The sequence below is a fragment of the Erinaceus europaeus genome, chromosome 5 (genome assembly GCF_950295315.1).
Source record: "Erinaceus europaeus chromosome 5, mEriEur2.1, whole genome shotgun sequence".
Lineage (NCBI taxonomy): Eukaryota > Metazoa > Chordata > Mammalia > Eulipotyphla > Erinaceidae > Erinaceus > Erinaceus europaeus.
Window position 1 is genome coordinate 60,917,499 of NC_080166.1, and position 18,163 is coordinate 60,935,661.

Sequence of the window (18,163 nt, forward strand, 5' to 3'; positions counted from 1 at the left end):
GGCACGAACCGGGATCCTTGCGCCGAACCTTGTGTTTTGGGCAATGAGTTTTCATCTAACTGTGCTACACCCCTGACACACCTTATTTTAAACTCAGGCTTACAAAGAGAGACTCATTTGACCTTGGTTAGAGTATCTGGACAGCTCTCAAATTCTAGCTAGCTGCTCAGCGTTCAATATTAAGTTTTAAATTAAGGCATTTAAGTGCCAATTAATTCACTTTCACGAGGGAAAAAGTGAAGATAAATTGAATTTGAAGGTTAACATATTTCTATGTCTCCACCATCAACAAGTCACACTTTGGTAGATTTGTAATCCTCAGGTCACTTTTCTGTTTAAAGCCACTGTCTATCCTGCTTTTTATTAAGATAAATCTTCAACTGCAGAGGCCCTGGGAAGTAACTCAAATAGTAAGTGCTGGGCTTGTAGGCCTGAGGCTTCTCTCTTGTGAAACTCTATCTCAAGGGCAGGGCAAGATAGCATAATGGTCATACAAAGAGACTCTCTTGCCTGAGGCTCCAAAGTCCCACTTCAATCCCCTGCACCACTATAAGCCAGAGCTGAGCAGGATTCTGATAAAAAAAAAAAAAAAAAGAAAGAAAGAAAAAAGAAAAGAAACTATCTTCTGCTATGAGAGTGGATTAAGCATGGGGTATGACATTCTAAATTCAATCTCTGGCATTGCGTATGTCAGTGTGACACATGATCTGGTTCCCTCGCCCTCCCTCCCTCTCTTCTCTCCCCACATAAATATGTAAACATATAAAAACAATTTAAAGTACCATGTAATTCAGCCACCCTTATCTGAACATTTGTGGGAAGAACATGAAAGCATCGCTTAGTGACCTATGCTCACTTCCCCATCCCCCTTCATGGCAGCATTATTCCTGGAGCCAAGAGTTAAGAGACACACACAGTTCCACTGATGTCTGGAAAAAGATAAAATTCTGCCACGGGCATGAGTGTAGACAATTAAGCTTAGTAAAATGTACAACAAGATACCACACAGCATTCTGCTCCTATTTGGAAGATAAACCAAATTAATAATAATAATAATAATGGGAACAGCTCTTAAAAGAGCAAAGTTTGAAAAGAACAAGTTGTCGCTAGAAAGGTGGTGAAGAGAGGAGGGGACTTGGCAGGCGGGCCTTAGAGCAGTGGGTTAAGTGCACATAGCACGTACACCTGAAACCAACTGCTAGGAACCAACACTCCTCCCAGAGCACTGAGCCTGACACAGCCTTACCCGGACGGCCTATACATCTCCTGGCATGGAGCTCGCATGCCACCGCCGGTGCCCATTTGCTCCATCATCACAGCTTGGAAGTGGCCCAGGCCCTCTTCCTGGCAGCGGTAGAGGGGGCCCTCGTGGGCGAGGCCATTGGGCTGGGCGGCTGCCGGGTGGTGGGGTGGGTGAGCGGGGACCGGAGAGGAGTAGGCCCTAGGCTGGAAGGGACCAGGCGGGCGCTGTGGGGGGTAAGGGGGCAACACAGCAGGGGGTGGGAACGGGGGAGAAGCAAAGCCCATCCCAGAGCTCAGAGGGGCAGGTGGCGGCGTGTAGAGATACTCGCTGGACGAGAGGGCGCTCTGCCGCCTGGTGGCTGCGTTGTGGTTGTCGAGGTCTAGAAACTCTTTGGGACTCTCGGGCCTCTCCATCGACTCGTCCAGCTTCTCATCCTCGACCCCAGGGTTCGGCCCTTCCACTCCTCCCATGGCTTTAGCAGCGGCCGCACTCACCCGGCCAGGGGAGGTCAAGGCAGCGTTCATGGTCTCACAGCCTTGGAGGTTGGCCATGGCACTTTTCTCGGAGAAGATGGGCCGAGGTGGGGGAGGCTGGCTGGGAGGGAGTCCGCTTGGTATTCCTGGGGCCGGGAGATGTCTCTGCCAGTCGGAGAATCCCTGGGGACACGTGTAGTAAGGAGTTCGCTGGTAGTGGTGGTAGGCTGGCTGAGGGGGGGGCTGGTAGGAGTAGCGCACCCCCTGGTGGGGGCGGTATTGGGGGAAGACCCCTGAGTGAGGGGTGCCAGGCTGAAAGGCCCTGGGGGGGAAATGCTGAGGATGGGAGATGGAGGGCTTCCCGCCCATCACAGGCCCCAAACCCCGCAGGCCTGGATTGAGATGGTAGTGAGGAGCAGAGTTGGGGTACTCCAGGCCCGGCACGTACAGGGAAGAGAACGGGTTCAGTGTGCCCCCCATCAAACCGGGGTCTGCAGTGGCTGGTGAGGCGGCGTTCTGTCCTGAACATGGTATGGTCTCTTGTACCGATTTACTTCTAGGGCACAGTGGCTTTTCTGATCCAAGGCCCTTTGCTTCCGATCCACAGGGGGAGACATCAGCAATCACCCCGTTCTCAGCAAGAGTTCCTGGGTCTGCCAGTGTGGCGAGGTCTCGCACACACCCTGGGGCTGCCAGGCTGCCATAGTTGCTGTCTGACGGCCAGGCGTTCTTGCCCTTCGCTGCTTTACAACTATCACTAGGCTCTGAGGACTCATTCTTGAGCTCCAGGCCCTCTGTTTCCTGTTCCTGTGGGGAGTTCTGCCTGGTGCAGTCGGTCTGTAGGGGAGGCGTAGGGTGAGGTAGCTGTTTGAGATACACCCCCTCCGAAGCACCAACGCTTGGTGGTTTCTCCTCAAGCCCAGGCATGTGGTCGGCTGTAAGAAAAACAGAGAGCAAAATGTCAGTTCTGTAGCTCAAAAGACAGGACTGGGAGGAGATGGTAGGAGAGTGTATGCGTGGGAGGGACGCATACACCTTAGCTGGATGGTGTTCTCAGGTTAGAGTGGAGGCCCTGGCATGTGCTCCATAAGAAGGAGCTATGGCCAGCACATCTAGGCTGACTCATCAGTCCACGAATGGAGCTTTCTTTGCCTTGCTCCTGCTGTGTAGTTTCAGTCAGCTAAGGCCACAGGGCCTCCATGTATGTGAATTTTGTCAGGAACGTGTGGTTTTCACTACAACTGCAAATCAGCGAGTTGAGGCCACAGTGACCACCAGAGGACACGATTGGGAAGCTGAGAATGGCACTGCCCCATCACCACAGAGGCTCCACACCTGAGACTGGCATACATCAGCCAGTCAAGAGATGACAAGTATTGGCAAGGCTGTGAAGAGAAAGCACCTCTGGTACAAGGCTAAGGGGAAAATGCAGACTGGTGCAAGTCCCTGTGGCAAGTGCAGGGGGAGTCCTTAAGCAAATAAACGTGGAAATACCTTCTGACCTAGCAATACTACAAAGGCCCCTGGTGCCACATTAAAAAAATAAAAGTAGAGAAGGAAAAAACAAACCAACCAACAACAAAGGCTCACTCATGTTGTACAAAATAAATAAGGAAATAAATAAAACCCACCCTTTTGGGGAGTCCCAGAGGTAGCTGAGTGGATGGTTAGAGCACGGGGACTTGAGTTCAGTCCCCGGCACCAGCGGAGAGCACAAAATGGGAGGTAAGAACAAGTCCACGGTGGGGCACAGCAATCTGGTCTCACCTTGCGTCCAGTCACCGAATACAGTGAGAAATTCTGCTAGTCGTCTTTCCCCTTAAGGAAAAACTGAAAAGCGAGTTTAAGTTCTAGGTCCACTAGGGACTGTACGTGAAACCCTTGCATCTTTGGCAAGAGATGAGGCATCTATCTCCTTTCTCTAGGTAAACACGGAGGATTCCACTCTCTCCCACTAGGCATCTCTTTTCAAAATAGGTTCAGCTCATCTTCCTTCTCCAGTTTCTGGTTTAATTACTGGACATAACTAAGACATCCCTTCAAGATCTGCTTTCTCTCTGGACTGGTAAAATTCCTCACTTGGTCAGAGTATCGCTTTGCCAGGTGCACAGCCCAAGTTGATCCCAGCCCCCATCACAATGAAGGAAGCTCTGGTGCTGTGATCTCTCACTCTCTCTCTAAAAAAGTAAAACAAAAAGGGGCCAGGTGGTGGCTTGCCTGGTTGAGCACACGTTACAATGCATGAGGGCCCTGGTTGGCCCCTGTAGGAAGGAAGGTTCAAAAGCAATGAAATGGCTGCAGGTGTCTTCCTCTCTCCCTTCCTATCTCCCCTGATTTCTCTCTCTGTTCAACAAATAAGCAACATGTTAAAATAAGTAATAATGTTCAAAGGCAAGTAAAGGGAAAATAAAAATAAATATTTAAAAAAAGAAAAAATATTAAAAATAAATAAAAATAAAACAAAAAAAAATAATGCAAGAATTGCTGCATCTCAATAGGTCTTAGCTCACAACGACAATTTTAACAACTGCGATTTTCTGAAAGGTGGCACGATGACACAAAGATTAAGAGGAAGGCTAGAGGGAGTTGGGTGGTTAGCACAGGGGGTTAAGTGCACATGGCGCAAGGCGCAAGGACCGGCATAAGGGTCCCGATTTGAGCCCCTGGCTCCCCACCTACAGGGGAGTCACTTCACAGTGAAGCAGGTCTGCAGGTGTCTGTCTTTCTCTCCCTCTCTTCCCCAACTCTCTCCATTTCTCTCTGTCCTATCAAACAAGGATGACATCAATTACAACAATAATAACTACAACAGTGAAAAACAACAAGGGCAACAAAAGGGAAAATAAATTAATATTTAAAAAAAGGAAAAAAAGTAGAGGGAGGCTAGAACCAGTGACTACTCAGAAGATTAAATGAGGTGATACAGAGTCTCAGAAAGAGTGAAGGGAAGAGGAAGCACTACATCTCTTGTGGTCCTATAGACTGAAGGCAGTTCTGTGACCAACTCAACTTTAGCTCATGAGTATGGAAGCCAGCTGATGCCAACTGAGAGGGGCGCCTGTATCACAGCCTAGTGGCTCAGAGTCAGGAAGGGGCAGTGCACGTTACCCGAATCGTTTGCTGGCTCCTGTGCTTCACTGCTGTCTTGCGTCCTGGCAGAGGTGGCAGCGGGGGGCTTGGGGACCGGCAGGCTGGTGGAGGCCGCATGAGCCGCCTGCGAGAAGGGGCCAGGTGGGTGAGGAGGTGTCAGCTGTCGGGGGTGGTAAGGCACACCAGGTGGGCACACGCGGGAGGACAGCCGCTGCATGGCAAGCATCTCCGGGCTGTCCATCATGGAGTCCCCGCTCTGGACCCCCCGCAGAGCCTGGCTGGGCGCTCCAAACAGAGAGTTGGGTGCGGGGGCTGCTGGTGGGGGCGCTGGTTGATGCGGAGCGGCTTTGCAGGGGGGTCGTAAGTACCCTGAAGAGGGAACTCCATGAGGTAGGAAGCCTGATTGCTCAGTCCACTGGGTGGGGGGGAGTGGTGTTCTCATCATGTGACCAAGAGGGTGAGGCTGGTGGGGGGGTACTGGCCCCATGGGGGGCTTCTCATCTGGCCCCAGGGGTCCCGTGTGGGCAGCACCGTGGTTCCCGTTCCAGACAGCAGAGTGTACTTGGTTCAGGTATTTGTACGATCGATACATGTGGCCGGGAGGGATCTCTGAGCTCTCTGGGAAGTCAGGAGGTCGGGCTGGAGTCCCACCATGTCTGGGAGGAATAAACCCTGGCTGGAATTGAGTTGGAGGATAAATATTCCCATCGGGGCTGGGGCCGCTCATCTGTCCGAGGGGCAAAGATCCAGGGAGATGTGAGCCCATGTTGGAAAGATGTGTCAGCCCCCTGCACACTGCCTTCTCTTCGGATGCACTGAGCCTGGGCCCTCGGTGGTTGTTCATTCCAACTGAAGGCTGCAATGACACAAGTGAAGACGACAGAGTCTGTAAGACCTTTACATAGACTTACGGTGCACTCTGTACCGTGCTAAGTTTATCTACAGGAACTGACGCTCAAGAGCAGGACATCCTGCTTCACACCTGACATTCTGAAAGTCACCATGAGGCTCTCTGCACCTATGCTTTCTGCGGAGGTGGCTTACCTGCATGGGGAAAGGGGGGTGCTGCTGTCCTGGCTCCCTTGGGTGTGGCTCTGGGACTCTGGTGGGCACGCAAAAGCTGGGAGGGTCTGAGCCTCGAAGAGGCCCAAACGGTCCTGGCACTGCTGATCTCTGGGGAAGTGAGTGAAGGCAATAGGGAGGAGAGGGAGGAGAGGGAGGAGGGAGACGGGAGAGGGCCACAAATATTAGGTAGAAAGCACGGACTTTCCCTGAAGACAAGCACTATAATCACTGGTAACTTAAGCATAGCAAGAGGGCCAAGACAGGAAGGAATGCAGGCACTCGGTGCCTGAGGACACCTCCTGAGTCTGAAAGCAGTTCCCTCTTTAGGGCTGGGGCTGGCACGTCAGCTGCATTCCTCAGGGTTGTCCATAATGGTCCTCATCGTGGATTTATAAATTTTTTTTTTTTAAAATTAGCTTTATTTATTGGATAGAGACAACCAGAAATTGAGAGGGGGAAGGGGAGACGGAGAGGGAGAGAGCCAGAGACACCTGCAGCCCTGCTTCACCACTTGTGAAGCTTTGCCCCTGCAGGTGGGGACCGGGGGCTTGAACCTGGGTCCTTGTGCTGTCACGTGTACACTTAACCATGTGTGCCACTGCCTGGTCCCCATCATGTATTTTTTGTATCACCATGCATTACTATTTTATTTTTTAATATGTGTTATATTTTTGGTATTTAAAATTTAATTAGTTTATCAGGGAGCCAGGCAGGGCAAACCTGGCTGAGCACACGTTCCCACTTATAAGGATCCCAGTTCAAGTCCCTGGTCCCCATCTGCAGGTGTCTACCTCTTTCTATGCCCTCCATTTCCTCTTAATTTCTGTCTCTATCCAAAATAAATCAATAACATTCTTTGAAAAGAACCCATTCATTTATTTAATGAAGTAGAGAGGTACACTAGAGCACTGCTCTGGCACAGGCCCCAACCCCTTGCACTTTCTTTGCCTGCTTAGTCACCTCTGCCCCTAGCTCCACTGCGGCCTCTGTGCTTTATCACAAAGAGGTTTTTCTAGCCTGAATTTCTGCCCACACTGAGGAGTGGTTCAAATGATTAGGAGAAAGGAGAATTCAAAATAAACGAAGCATAAAGACATATGTGGCTGTGGCCTGGCAGTGCAGTGGATGGATAAAGTGTTGGATTCTCAAGCCTGAGGTCCTGAAATCAGTGCCCAGCATCAAATGTGCTGGAGAGATACACTGGCTCTCTTATGTCTTTTCTTTTAACTTTTATTATTAGTTTATAAATTTTATTGTGGATAGAGACAGAAATCAAAACACCAGCAGCACTGCTGGTGAAGCTCTCTCCCCTGTAGGTAGTCCAAGGGCCTTGAACCTGGGTCCTTGTATGTGTGCTTCACCAGGTGCCCCTCACCTTATATAAACCCTGAAAAAGAAAACATAGGAGGGGAGAAGTTCATATATGGAACGATCCCTGTGGCAGTGGAGCCGAGTTGAAACGAACAGAACATAAGCCATCCCTTACCACCTGGTTCAAGAGTGGGGCCTGGGTGGGCATCCCGCCATAGTGTGGGGGGCGGGAGAAGCCTTGCCCATTGGAGGTGCCTGGGTCCCGAGGGAGCTGTGTAGAGCTGCTGCTGGGACCTTCCCCAGAAGAGGCAGGTCGGCGCACAGGTGGTAAAGCTTTCCCTCCGTTCTCCACAGGCTGCTGTTTCCTGCTGGGTCCTTCGGAGTCCCTGGACCGTGTCCAGACCTGATTTGCACCACTCCGCCCTGCACGACTGCGCCGCTTCTCCCTTTTCTCATCTTCCCGGCCCCAGAACTCTTCATCTGTGTCTCCATCTTCACCAGGGAAATGCTTCATCATCGCCCGATGGAAACACCTCTCTAAATTGTCTGACATCTTGGTGTATTCTACAGAAAGAGGAAAGGACTTAGCTCTGCACCTCGAATAGGGACAGACAACCCAAATCTAACAGTGCGAGGTGGGCAAATTCGGAGTCCAACTCAACATGAGTGAAATGTTTGCCGCTTTAGAGCTATGGACATACAGTGGACACGGTAACTGTTAAGTGTAAGTGAAAAACATTTTGGGCTCATGTCCAAATGACTCCAACTGAACAGGCAAAATAGCTCACTTGGATAGTGCATTGCTTTGCCACCTGTGCAAAGCGAGTTTGATTAAACCTGGGACTTCAGGCATGACGGTCTCTTTGCATAACCATTATGCTCTCTCCCCTGTCCAATAAAAGTCAAATTTGAAAAGGAAATGAAACCATCACTATCTGAGGAAGACATGATGACATACATAGGAAACCCTAATAATTACTCCAGAAAGGTGTTAGAAATAAAGAGAGTCCGGTAAAGGTGCAATCAACAAACAAAAACCAGTGTCATTTTACTGTGGAAACTAGTGAGAAACAGAAATGAAGAAAGAATTTCATTCATGATGGCAAAGGGCTAACTGTCCAGGAATCAACTTAACAAAGGAGGTTAGAGACCTGTACAGTTTAAAGTATAAACTCTTATAACCTACTATCAATCACAAATTTAAAAAAATGGGGGCGGGAGAATATTGTTAAAAGTTACAGCATGAGACAAAGAGAACCTTTGTAAATGCCCCCGGGGCTACCACTGGGGCTTGGTGCCAGCACTAGACATCTGGCACCCAATTTTTCCTCCTTATTTTTTTCTCTTATTTTTTCTCTTTTTCCTTCCTTCTATTTTATTGGATAAGACAGAGAAACTGAGTAGGGAGGGGAGATAAGAGAGGGAAAGACAGACACCTGCATCTGCCTCGCAAACTGTGAGGCATCCCTCCCGAGTCACCATGTACGGAAATGTGTGTGCTAACCAGGAGCGCCCCTACCCAGTCCCCAGATTTTGTGCTTTACTGGCTGAGAAGACTGTGGCCGCAACTGCCATCTTTCCTATAGTGACACCAGTTCTATGTCCAGTGGTATTAAGGAAATATACCAAAAATACCAAAATCTATACGGAACCACAAAAGACTAAAACGGGCAGGAGGTCCTAAGTTTGCTTTCTAGTACTGCATATGCCAGAATGATGTGCTAGCTCTCTCTCACGTCCATAAATTTAAAAAAGTGTAGGCTAAATAAAATAGCTATCTCTATGTCTAGGCACAGTGAGCCACCTGATGCTCTGTTTGCTATTTTGTGGGGTAAAATGAAAGTCTGGGGCTGGAATGACAGCTCATGGCTCAGCGCTCAGAGGCCACATGGGAGATGCGATGGTCAGGAAGAAAGCTGGGGTGCTGTGACAGCCCCTCAATCCATCTGAATAGAAAATCAGGCAGGAGGCTCAAATCCACCAAAAACCCAACCACAGAAGCTGTGGTATGCATGGAGGGGTCAGTCCACTGGCTTTTAATGTACATTCTTTTTTAATTTTTAAATTATTATTATTATTTGCCTCCAGGGTCATCACTGGGGCTCAGTGCTTGTACTATGAATCCACTGCTTTTAGAGGCTATTTTTACCCTTTTGTTATCCTTGTTGTTGTTGTTACTGCCATTGTTTGTGGACAAGACAGAAATGGAGAGAGGAGGGGAAGACAAGAGACAGGAAGAGAAATACAGACACCTGCAGACCTGCTTCACCACCTGTGAAGCGACTCCCCTACAGGTGGGGAGCCGGGGGCTCTAACCAGAATCCTTGTGCTGGAGCTTGAGCTTCATACTATGTGTGCTTAACCCACTGCAATATTACCCAGCCCCCAATGTACACTCTTTTTATACTCCCAAAGAAAGGTCTGAATCGCCAAAATGTGTATAAGAAGAAACAGAATTTTATTCCTGGTAATAATAATAATAATAATAATAATAATAATAATAATAATAATCAGCAGCAGCAGCAGCAAGTATCCTGAGCAAACTCCTCCCATACTTACCACTGTTTTCGCCGTTGTATTTTCGACAATTCCTGAACATGGTCTTCATGTCATTCACAAATTCCTCCTTGGTACAATATAAACCGCCATTCAGCTTCTTCTCCATGCTTGAAATATCCATGGGAACCTACAGGGGGAGATAATGTTACAATGGTGGGGGACAAGGCATCTCGCAATTTCTAAGAGACAAAGGAGCCAGGCCTTTATGAACTGCTCAAGAGCCCCCAAAGAATTAACTAGTGAGTCATGGCAGGGGTAATAACTACCTTAATAATCTGGTAATAGCTAGGGGCGTAGGATTCATCCACGGGTTCCAAAAAGGGCCAGGAGTCCTTGTGAGCCTTCACCACGTCTAGAACTGTGCACCAAAGAAGAGAGCTTCATTAAGATTCACACAGGAGTGTCTCCAGCAGAAAGACAAGAGTGGAGGGTGGGAACCAACCTTTGTACATGGCAGTGAAGTCATCGTCCAGCTCAAAGCTGTAAGATAGAAAACTAGAGATTAACAGTGAGTCTGAATAGCGCCACTTAGCGCTTCGTTCAACTTCAGACAGAGCGAATTAGATGGTAATAGGGAATAGGCTCTATTCGTTTCCAGTATGACTGGTCATCCAAAATAAATATGAAGACATGATTCAGTATGCTTAACAACACAGGAAATGGTAGTTTCCTTATCAGTAGAAGGATGGGACAGGCCCAGAAGAGCTGGAACTTAATTGATTGGTATATTTCAGGAAAGGCTTCTTGTCTATTGCTCCAAGTGTGACTTAAACCTGTTGAGTGCTCACTCTTCAAGCCTCATTTGATTGTATTTTTGTTCTTAAATTGTTTCCATCTGTAACCTCCATTTTGTTTGACTCTAATAAAGACTTTCCTCATGACCATCATACTATCAACCCAGCTCACTAATGAATATTTCTGGGACCTAAAGAAATCTCCAGAAAGACAAGAGTACAGGGTCCAGGATGGCACACAGGGTGTAAAGCACTGGAATTCCAAGCATGAGGCCCCAAGGTTCATCCCCAGCAGTGCACACACCAGACTGAGGTTCTGGTGTCCCCCATCTCACAACAGTAAATTAAATCTTAATAATAATAATAATAATGGCACAGCAGGATGAGATGCCACTGATTACCAGGTGAGTTTTAAAAAAATTTATTTTAAACTTACTATTTATTGGATATATATAGAGAGAAATTGAGAGTAAAGAGGGAGATAGAGACACCTGCAGCCCTCCTTCACCGATCAAGAAGCTTTTCCGCCTTCAAGTGTGGAGTGAGGGCTTGAACCTGGGTCCTTGAGCTTTTGTCCGGCCCCAAAAGGCTGGATTAAGGATGAAGTGAGAACAGGAATTCACACAATGCCTGAGTTTTAATCAGCTTACTGGCTGATGCTGTTAGCCATCCTTAGATACTCACAGGTCTTTAGTCTTTTTGTCTTCCCTCATGGGTGAGTTGGGGTCCAGATGGGAAAGTTCTGGGGGGAGCTCCTTTCCCTGAGAGAGCAGCCATGCCCTCTCTTCCCTGAGCTTTCTCCTCTTGGCTCGATCTGTAACAAACACAGTGTTAGTTATGTACTTACTGGGCAATTAGATACTTGTTAGTTGTTTTGAGAGAAGAAAGAAAGAGCACTAATATAGCATAAAAATAAATAGTTTCTTTTTGTAACATGTTTTTGTAACTAAGATATAGCTAAAGATGTTTCATGAAACATATATAATAAGTGGGATTCATCGCTTTAGTCATATAGAGTTCAAATGGGGGGGGTGAAGGAAGCAGAGTGGGCATTAGGTGGGCTGACAGGAGAAAAACTAAATTGTGTGGAAATGGAAAGGATGGAAGAGTGAAGGAAGATTATTTTTGATTACATAAAGGCCTTTATGGATTTCTTAAAAGAAAAAAAAGCAACAAACAAAAACACCATTCAGACTTTCAAAAACATACTGAATTTCATGTGTTATCTGAATTCTAAGTGTTGCATTAACAAATGAACCCATCAACTCCAACTGTCTCTACTCTCTGACCCCACTACCAGGACTGGTGTCTGGTGCTTGCCTAGTCACTTTGGTGGGAGTCGGTAAGGGAGACTGTTCTTGGTTAAGACCATAGACACAGATGTGCTATTCCACTATTGGCCTGATGGGATGGATACTTGGTGCTGGAAGGAACAAGGCCAGAAGTCAAGGGAAGAGGGAGAAAAGTGCAGAGCAATTTAAAACAGCATGCTGGAAAACACAGGACAGATTCTCCATCCACCCCCCCCCCCCCCAGTTTTCATCTGTCTGTTGCTATGAGCTTTGAGCTTGACAGAACCATGAAAACGGTGTTCACTCTTCAGTTTCCATTGCCATTTAAGCTCAAAATTGTGAGTTTGTCTCAATTCTGTTTATGCAGTGACAGATAGTGCCCAAGGCCTAGTGTAAGTCATATGACTCCACTGTGGACCCACTCACAGCTCTGTGCACACAGGAAGAGAACCCAGGGTTAACTTTAAATTTAGACACAGAGATCAAAGCACTGCACCACCATCCATGGAGCTACCTTGGTGCCGTTCACAGTGCTCTCAAGAGATGTGTTCCATCTTACTCAAGGTCTCAGACATGCGTTTAAACCATGAGGGTCACCACCTGGATCTTTTCCTTCATCATTTCACAAATAAAGAGTGATTTCAAGCTAAAACTGCCAAATCTTATCATTTGCTTTAACTTTTGGGAAAGTAATTCATATGGGACTTTATCCAGAGGGGCAACATTGGTTTACTATATAAATTTGCAGACGCCATCTTACAGCTCAACAGTCCATTTTCCAGTTGTCTGCATCTACTTTGTATTTTATAATATAAACACTGTTATAATGACCATCTTTAGTATCTTCTTGTGCCCAGGTGTGAGAGTTCTCTAGGATAGAAACCTAAAATTGGAACAACCAGAGAGAATATTCTATTTTACTATGTCTCATATATATTCATTTATTTTGGACAGAGACAGAGAAATTAAAGGGGAGGGAGAAAGACATCTGCAGCATTACTCCACCACATATGAAGTTTCCCCCACTCTGTAGGTGGAGACTTGGGGCTGGAACCTGGGTCATTCAATATCTTCAATTGGATACACCACTGCCTATTACATCTTTCACTATGTCAGTATCACTCAGTCTTTCATTCCTATAACTCTCATTTTGTTAGCTGATAGAATGAGTGTTCCTAACAGATCTTTATGGGGGTTATCTTGTCTAAACTTGTCCTTTTCTTCTTCTGTAAACACTCTAATCTAACAGCTAACAGTGTTTCAAACTTTTCCCCTTGTTAAAATGTTTTTTTCCAGTCCCATTTTTGTTATTAGAAGTCAAATCTATAGAATATTGCCTTTGATGTATCCCATGTACTGTTATACAGTAATCCAGACATATTGTTGCTGGCCCAGGTTCAAGCCCAAGGACCATATGGCAGGTGGGATTTGAGGGGAAGCTCCAGTGCTGTGCTCTCTCTCTATATATACATTTGAATGAAAAACTGGGCTGGTGGGGCTGGGTAGTGGTGGTGTTCCCGGTTGAGCACACATGATACAACAAGTAAGGAACTAGGTTCAAGGCCTGGCTCTGCCCACCTGCAAGGGGAAAGCTTCTCAAGTGGTGAAGCAGGGCTGCAGGTGTCTCTCTGCCTCTCTCCCTCTCTATCACTCCCTTCCCTCTCAATTTCTGGTTGTCTCTATCCAATAAATAAAGATAATAATTTAAAAAATTAAAAGAAGAGTACTGAATGAATGAATTTAATACTTGTACTTAAAAGAAACATTGTTCTACTTAGCCAAGTAAAACAATCTGTTATTAGATGATTTAGCAGGTTAAGCATAAGAAGACCACTGCTACTTAGACAACCAGGGATGGTGTTCAGCCTTTGCTTCTACGATACACAAGTCTGATTTCATCAAGACAAGACCTCCAACTAAGCCTGAGAAAACAGTTTGTCCTACTGGCATCAACACTCACGTTCTAAGTTCACAATAGTGCCAGACCTGGAAAATGATGCCTAAGACTTAGGTGAGAGCAACACACCAGGCACTGCAGGAAACAGGAAAGACAGACCCAGTACTATAAGACAGTGAGCCGGGTCTAGAGGAATTGGGCTGGCAGCGGCAGTGACTGACAGAACTGAGTCCAAACCGCAGAGCATGCCCACCTACCTTCTACCGCTTTGACCCGTTCCTCCAGCTCTCTCTTTCTCTCTTCCTTCAGCATCTGCTCCTGCTCCTTCTTTTGTACAGCCAGAAGAATTTGCCGTTCTTCCTCCTCTTCTCTGCGCTTCTGTTTCTCTATTCTGGTAAGCACAGGGGTTTCCTGTGAGGAGCCAACAAGTGCTGAGAGTCACCAACACAGCAACACAAGGCCTGTTCTTTGCTCACATTGAGATTTACCTTTTTTAAAAAATATATTTATTTTTATTATTTATTTCCTTTTGTTGCCCTTGTTTTTTACTGTTGTAGTTATTATTGCTGTTGCTGTTGTTAGATAGGACAGAGAGAAATGGAGAGAGGGGGAGAGAAAGACAGATACCTGCAGACCTGCTTCACCGCCTGTGAAGCGACTCCCTGCAGGTGGGGAGCCGGGGGCTGGAACCAGGATCCTTGGGCTGGTCCTTGTGCTTTGTATGCTTAATCCGCTGTGCTACCGTCCGACCCCCCCCCCCTTTTTTTAAATGGATTTTTGGCTGCCAGGACTTAGCATATACATGATTTTACCATTCTTAGTAAACTTGTTAATTTTTTTTCCAGACATAGAATGAGAGACAGAGATAGAGCAGGAGAGATACCATAGCACAGCAGTGTCACTCATGAAGCTTCTCCTTTACTCGGCGCTCTCATGATGTTCAGGGCTGCAGCCCAGGTCCTGTGTACTCTGTTGGGTGAGCTACCTGATCCTTACTAAGATTACTGAGAGGCTAGAACTTTTAGAATGTACTACTGATTCAACATTGCTTTACAAAGCTGTAGGATTTCACTGACAGTTTCATACGCACACATTTATGAGTACAATACACCACACCCTCCAAAGTTCTTGTACCTTTCCCCTCACCACAGTGTCACAAGAGTCAATTTGGTGCTTTGTTCACCTGTATTGCACATCTAAATGAAAGCATACAACACTGGTCTTTAAAGCTTTCAGATGGTTAAGTGAGGCACTTAAAACCAATCACGGACCCCAGATCCAATCAGTGGGGTTTGCAGTTAACAATATTTATATACTTTCACAATATTTGGGAGCTACTGTCTTTCCTGATCCAGCTTTCTAGTCCTTTTTTCAACTATGACACCACCTCCCTAGACAATAACCTGGGTCCACTTGCATACTAGATGTCAGGCTTAGGCAAAAATCAGTAAAGTCACGGGTCCCTTGGAATAAACCTAAAACAGACCTACTAGATTTTTCCAAAATAGGGACCTCAAATCTTCATCTGCAATATTTTTGCCTTTAGGTTCATAATTAGTCAACAAATTGTTCTGCTTTATATCTTAACTCTTTTTCACCCACCAGGTTCCAGATGCTAACATGATGCCAACCAGACATCCCTGGACAGATGACCCCATCAATGTGTACTGCAGCCCTGCTTTGTCTTAAACTGTGTGAGTAAAGACGGATATAAATTTGTTTTTAAAATGATTTTTTTTTCCCTCCTCCAGGGTTATTGCTGGGCTCGGTGCCTGCACCATGAATCCACCGCTCCTGGAGGCCATTTTTCCCCCTTTTTGTTGCCCTAGTTGTTGCAGCCTCATTGCGGTTATTATTGCCATTGTTGACGTTGCTTTGTTGTTGGATAGGACAGAGAGAAATGGAGAGAGGAGGGGAAGACAGAGAGAGAGGGGAGAGAAAGATAGACACCTGCAGACCCGCTTCACCGCCCGTGAAGTGACTCCCCTGCAGGTGGGGAGCCAGGGGCTCGAACCAGGATCCTTACGCTGGTCCCTGCGCTTTGCGCCATGTGCGCTTAACCCACTGCGCCACTGCCCGACTCCCTAAAATGATATGTTTTTATAACAAAAGTTTTTCTCCTCCTGTGTGTTATAACTAAATGTTTATAGGTATGTTTCAAGTTTGGTAAACATTACCTTAACGGTTAAAAGTGTAACCTTGAAGCTACATTACTACCAGGCAAGGTAAAATTAATTTGCTAAAAATAACTAACTATTTAAGGTAAAGTCTAAATATTTAACGTGACAATACATCCCCAAAACTAAAATGCAAATTCTCTATACAGGGCGCTTTTGGAGGGCCCCCAAAAGTGCCCTGTAAACTATCTTGTGGAAATTAATTCACAACAGATCTGGCATCTATCTGGCACTGTAAATGTTAAAACCATTGTCACTAACATGCGTTAACTGTTTAAGTAACCTGAGTCTGTTTATAGTCCAAAGTAAAAAGTTAAAAAATCAAAATATATATTTTAACCAAAATTGGTCTGAAGATCCTGCTGTAGAGACTGCTACGAGAGGTAACATTAGATGAACTTCAAACAAAATCATAAAGATATTTAAACCAATTATAAACATTGAGGTATCAATTATAGTAAACCTCTAACTTGTTACAAGTTTTATTTTTTTCACAATTAAGTGATTACAGCTATCAAGCCTTCATATGAAGAATCATCTGTTCATATGGTAAGGTATTAAACTATCAGAAGTTCCTCCATATACAACCTATGTGAATTAACAACATTCACATATTCTTGTACACTTAACTGGTGTATCTTGTCTTGCCACCATAGGCCTGCCTTTGTCAGCCAACAATTTAAAGATGTTTCCCTTTATAACATCACCCATGTCACAGACATCCTTTACTACCCCCAAAGACAAATGGCTGTTGCCCTGGACATCACATTCACTGACTGCTTCCCTTAGACTTGAGATATGATCCCACTTCTTCATACCAACACAAGCTGAAGCCAGGGCTACTGGAAATACCGATGGAACCTGCCACAGCCCCACCAGTCCCACTTCCTCTTCCCTTCTCTACATTCTGCTATGAGAACTGCTCACTGATTTCTGACACGCTGGTTATCATCACAAAATACTGTGCTGTGTTGTGATGAAGAGCTAGCTTCACAAACAAAGCTCTAAGATAACCTCATCGCACTGCCTGCCGAAAATACAAGCAGACATGCTTTGCCACAGGTGTGACCCAGGTTTGAACTCGGTCCCCATTGCACTGAAATAAGCAAGCTTTGGTGCTGTGGTCTCTATCATTCTATCAAAAACGGAGGATATGGAGGAGCAATGAAAGAACGGAAACTGTAAGTGTTAACAGAGCACTTTAAAATCGACCAACCAAGCCTTTTCTTTCACTGTTATGACCTATCTATATGCCAATTGCCTTAAAAAACACACTGTCCCCTGACCACCGTGTGTGCAGGTTTTTTTCTGTGTCGTCAAGAGGTATTACTCCTTTGATGCAGAGTGTCTTCTGCTTCAATTCCTCAATCCCCACTCCACTTAAGCCATTAAGAGAGCTGGGCTGTGACACACCTGGTTAAGGTCCTGGGTTCCAGCCCCTTCACAGGCAGTGAAGCAGTGCTACCGGTACCTCTGACCTATCATGAAATTTCAAAGATTTTTTTTTTTTTTTTGGACAACTACCTAAAGCCAGGAAATGATGACAAAGACCCTAAGTTTAGAAAATAATAATAATAAAAGATGTTAAAAAAATGTGTGACGTGTGAGGGAGCGTCACATGAGACAGAGAAGAGACTAGTGAGAGCACCAGGGACCTTAGGCTCCACCAGTTGAGCTTTCCCCTAGCCATGCTTTGGAATTTTTTAGAAAGACCAAGTCCCTTTGTAGCTAAAGGGGGCTACTTCTGCAGTATAAGAATTACCTAAGTTGAGGATCTTACAATTGAAAAATCTGAGAGACCAAGAACGCAAAAGGAACAAGAGAAAGAAGCCGTAACAGTAAGGTGGCAGTTTAAACAACTCAGATGTACTGCAAAGAACCGGTGGCAGGACTGAACAAGACAAGCATTAGAACACAGTGCAAATCCACTCTCAGTTGGCTGCCAAAGGTCTCCCTGACCAGCCCCCGACCCCCAATATGGCCTCTTTCACCTGTCCCTAGTTTCCTCAGACAGTCTAGGAGCAAATCATTTATCGCTTTAAATTCCTGACAGAAAAAGTTCTCCAAATAAATCTGTAACTTACCGTAGAACTTTCTTGCAAAGGGGCGGTGCCCTATTAACATGTGAGTGGCAAGAGCACTATGAAGTGAGCTATATAGCTGGCCCCAGTGTTCACCTGAAGTGTATAAATGCTTAAGGCAGGGGAGAGAGAGAGACAGAGAAATGAGGAGAGACAACACTGCAAGGTTCCGTCATCTGTGGTGTTTCCCTTGGTGCTCACACATGGCACCAGGATTCAAACCAGAGTCTTGCATCAGATG

General features: G+C 46.0%; 1 protein-coding gene across 3 annotated transcripts in view; it reads right to left on the reverse strand.

Moving 5' to 3' along the window:
* The window catches only part of LOC103126527 (chromatin remodeling regulator CECR2), a 119,600-nt gene that overhangs the window by 4,087 nt on the left and 97,350 nt on the right, over positions 1-18,163 (reverse strand). For 2 of the 3 annotated variants that reach the window (XM_060191406.1, XM_060191404.1), the window contains exons 8-16: positions 13,922-14,075; positions 11,160-11,289; positions 10,184-10,221; positions 10,008-10,099; positions 9,742-9,868; positions 7,358-7,746; positions 5,851-5,979; positions 4,825-5,662; positions 1,247-2,651 (exon numbers count right to left, since the gene is read on the reverse strand). In XM_060191406.1, the coding sequence (XP_060047389.1) occupies positions 1,247-2,651; positions 4,825-5,662; positions 5,851-5,979; positions 7,358-7,746; positions 9,742-9,868; positions 10,008-10,099; positions 10,184-10,221; positions 11,160-11,289; positions 13,922-14,075 (3,302 nt within the window). The remainder of the gene's footprint in view (positions 1-1,246; positions 2,652-4,824; positions 5,663-5,850; positions 5,980-7,357; positions 7,747-9,741; positions 9,869-10,007; positions 10,100-10,183; positions 10,222-11,159; positions 11,290-13,921; positions 14,076-18,163) is intronic. The other variant, XM_060191407.1, reaches the window with a different exon arrangement.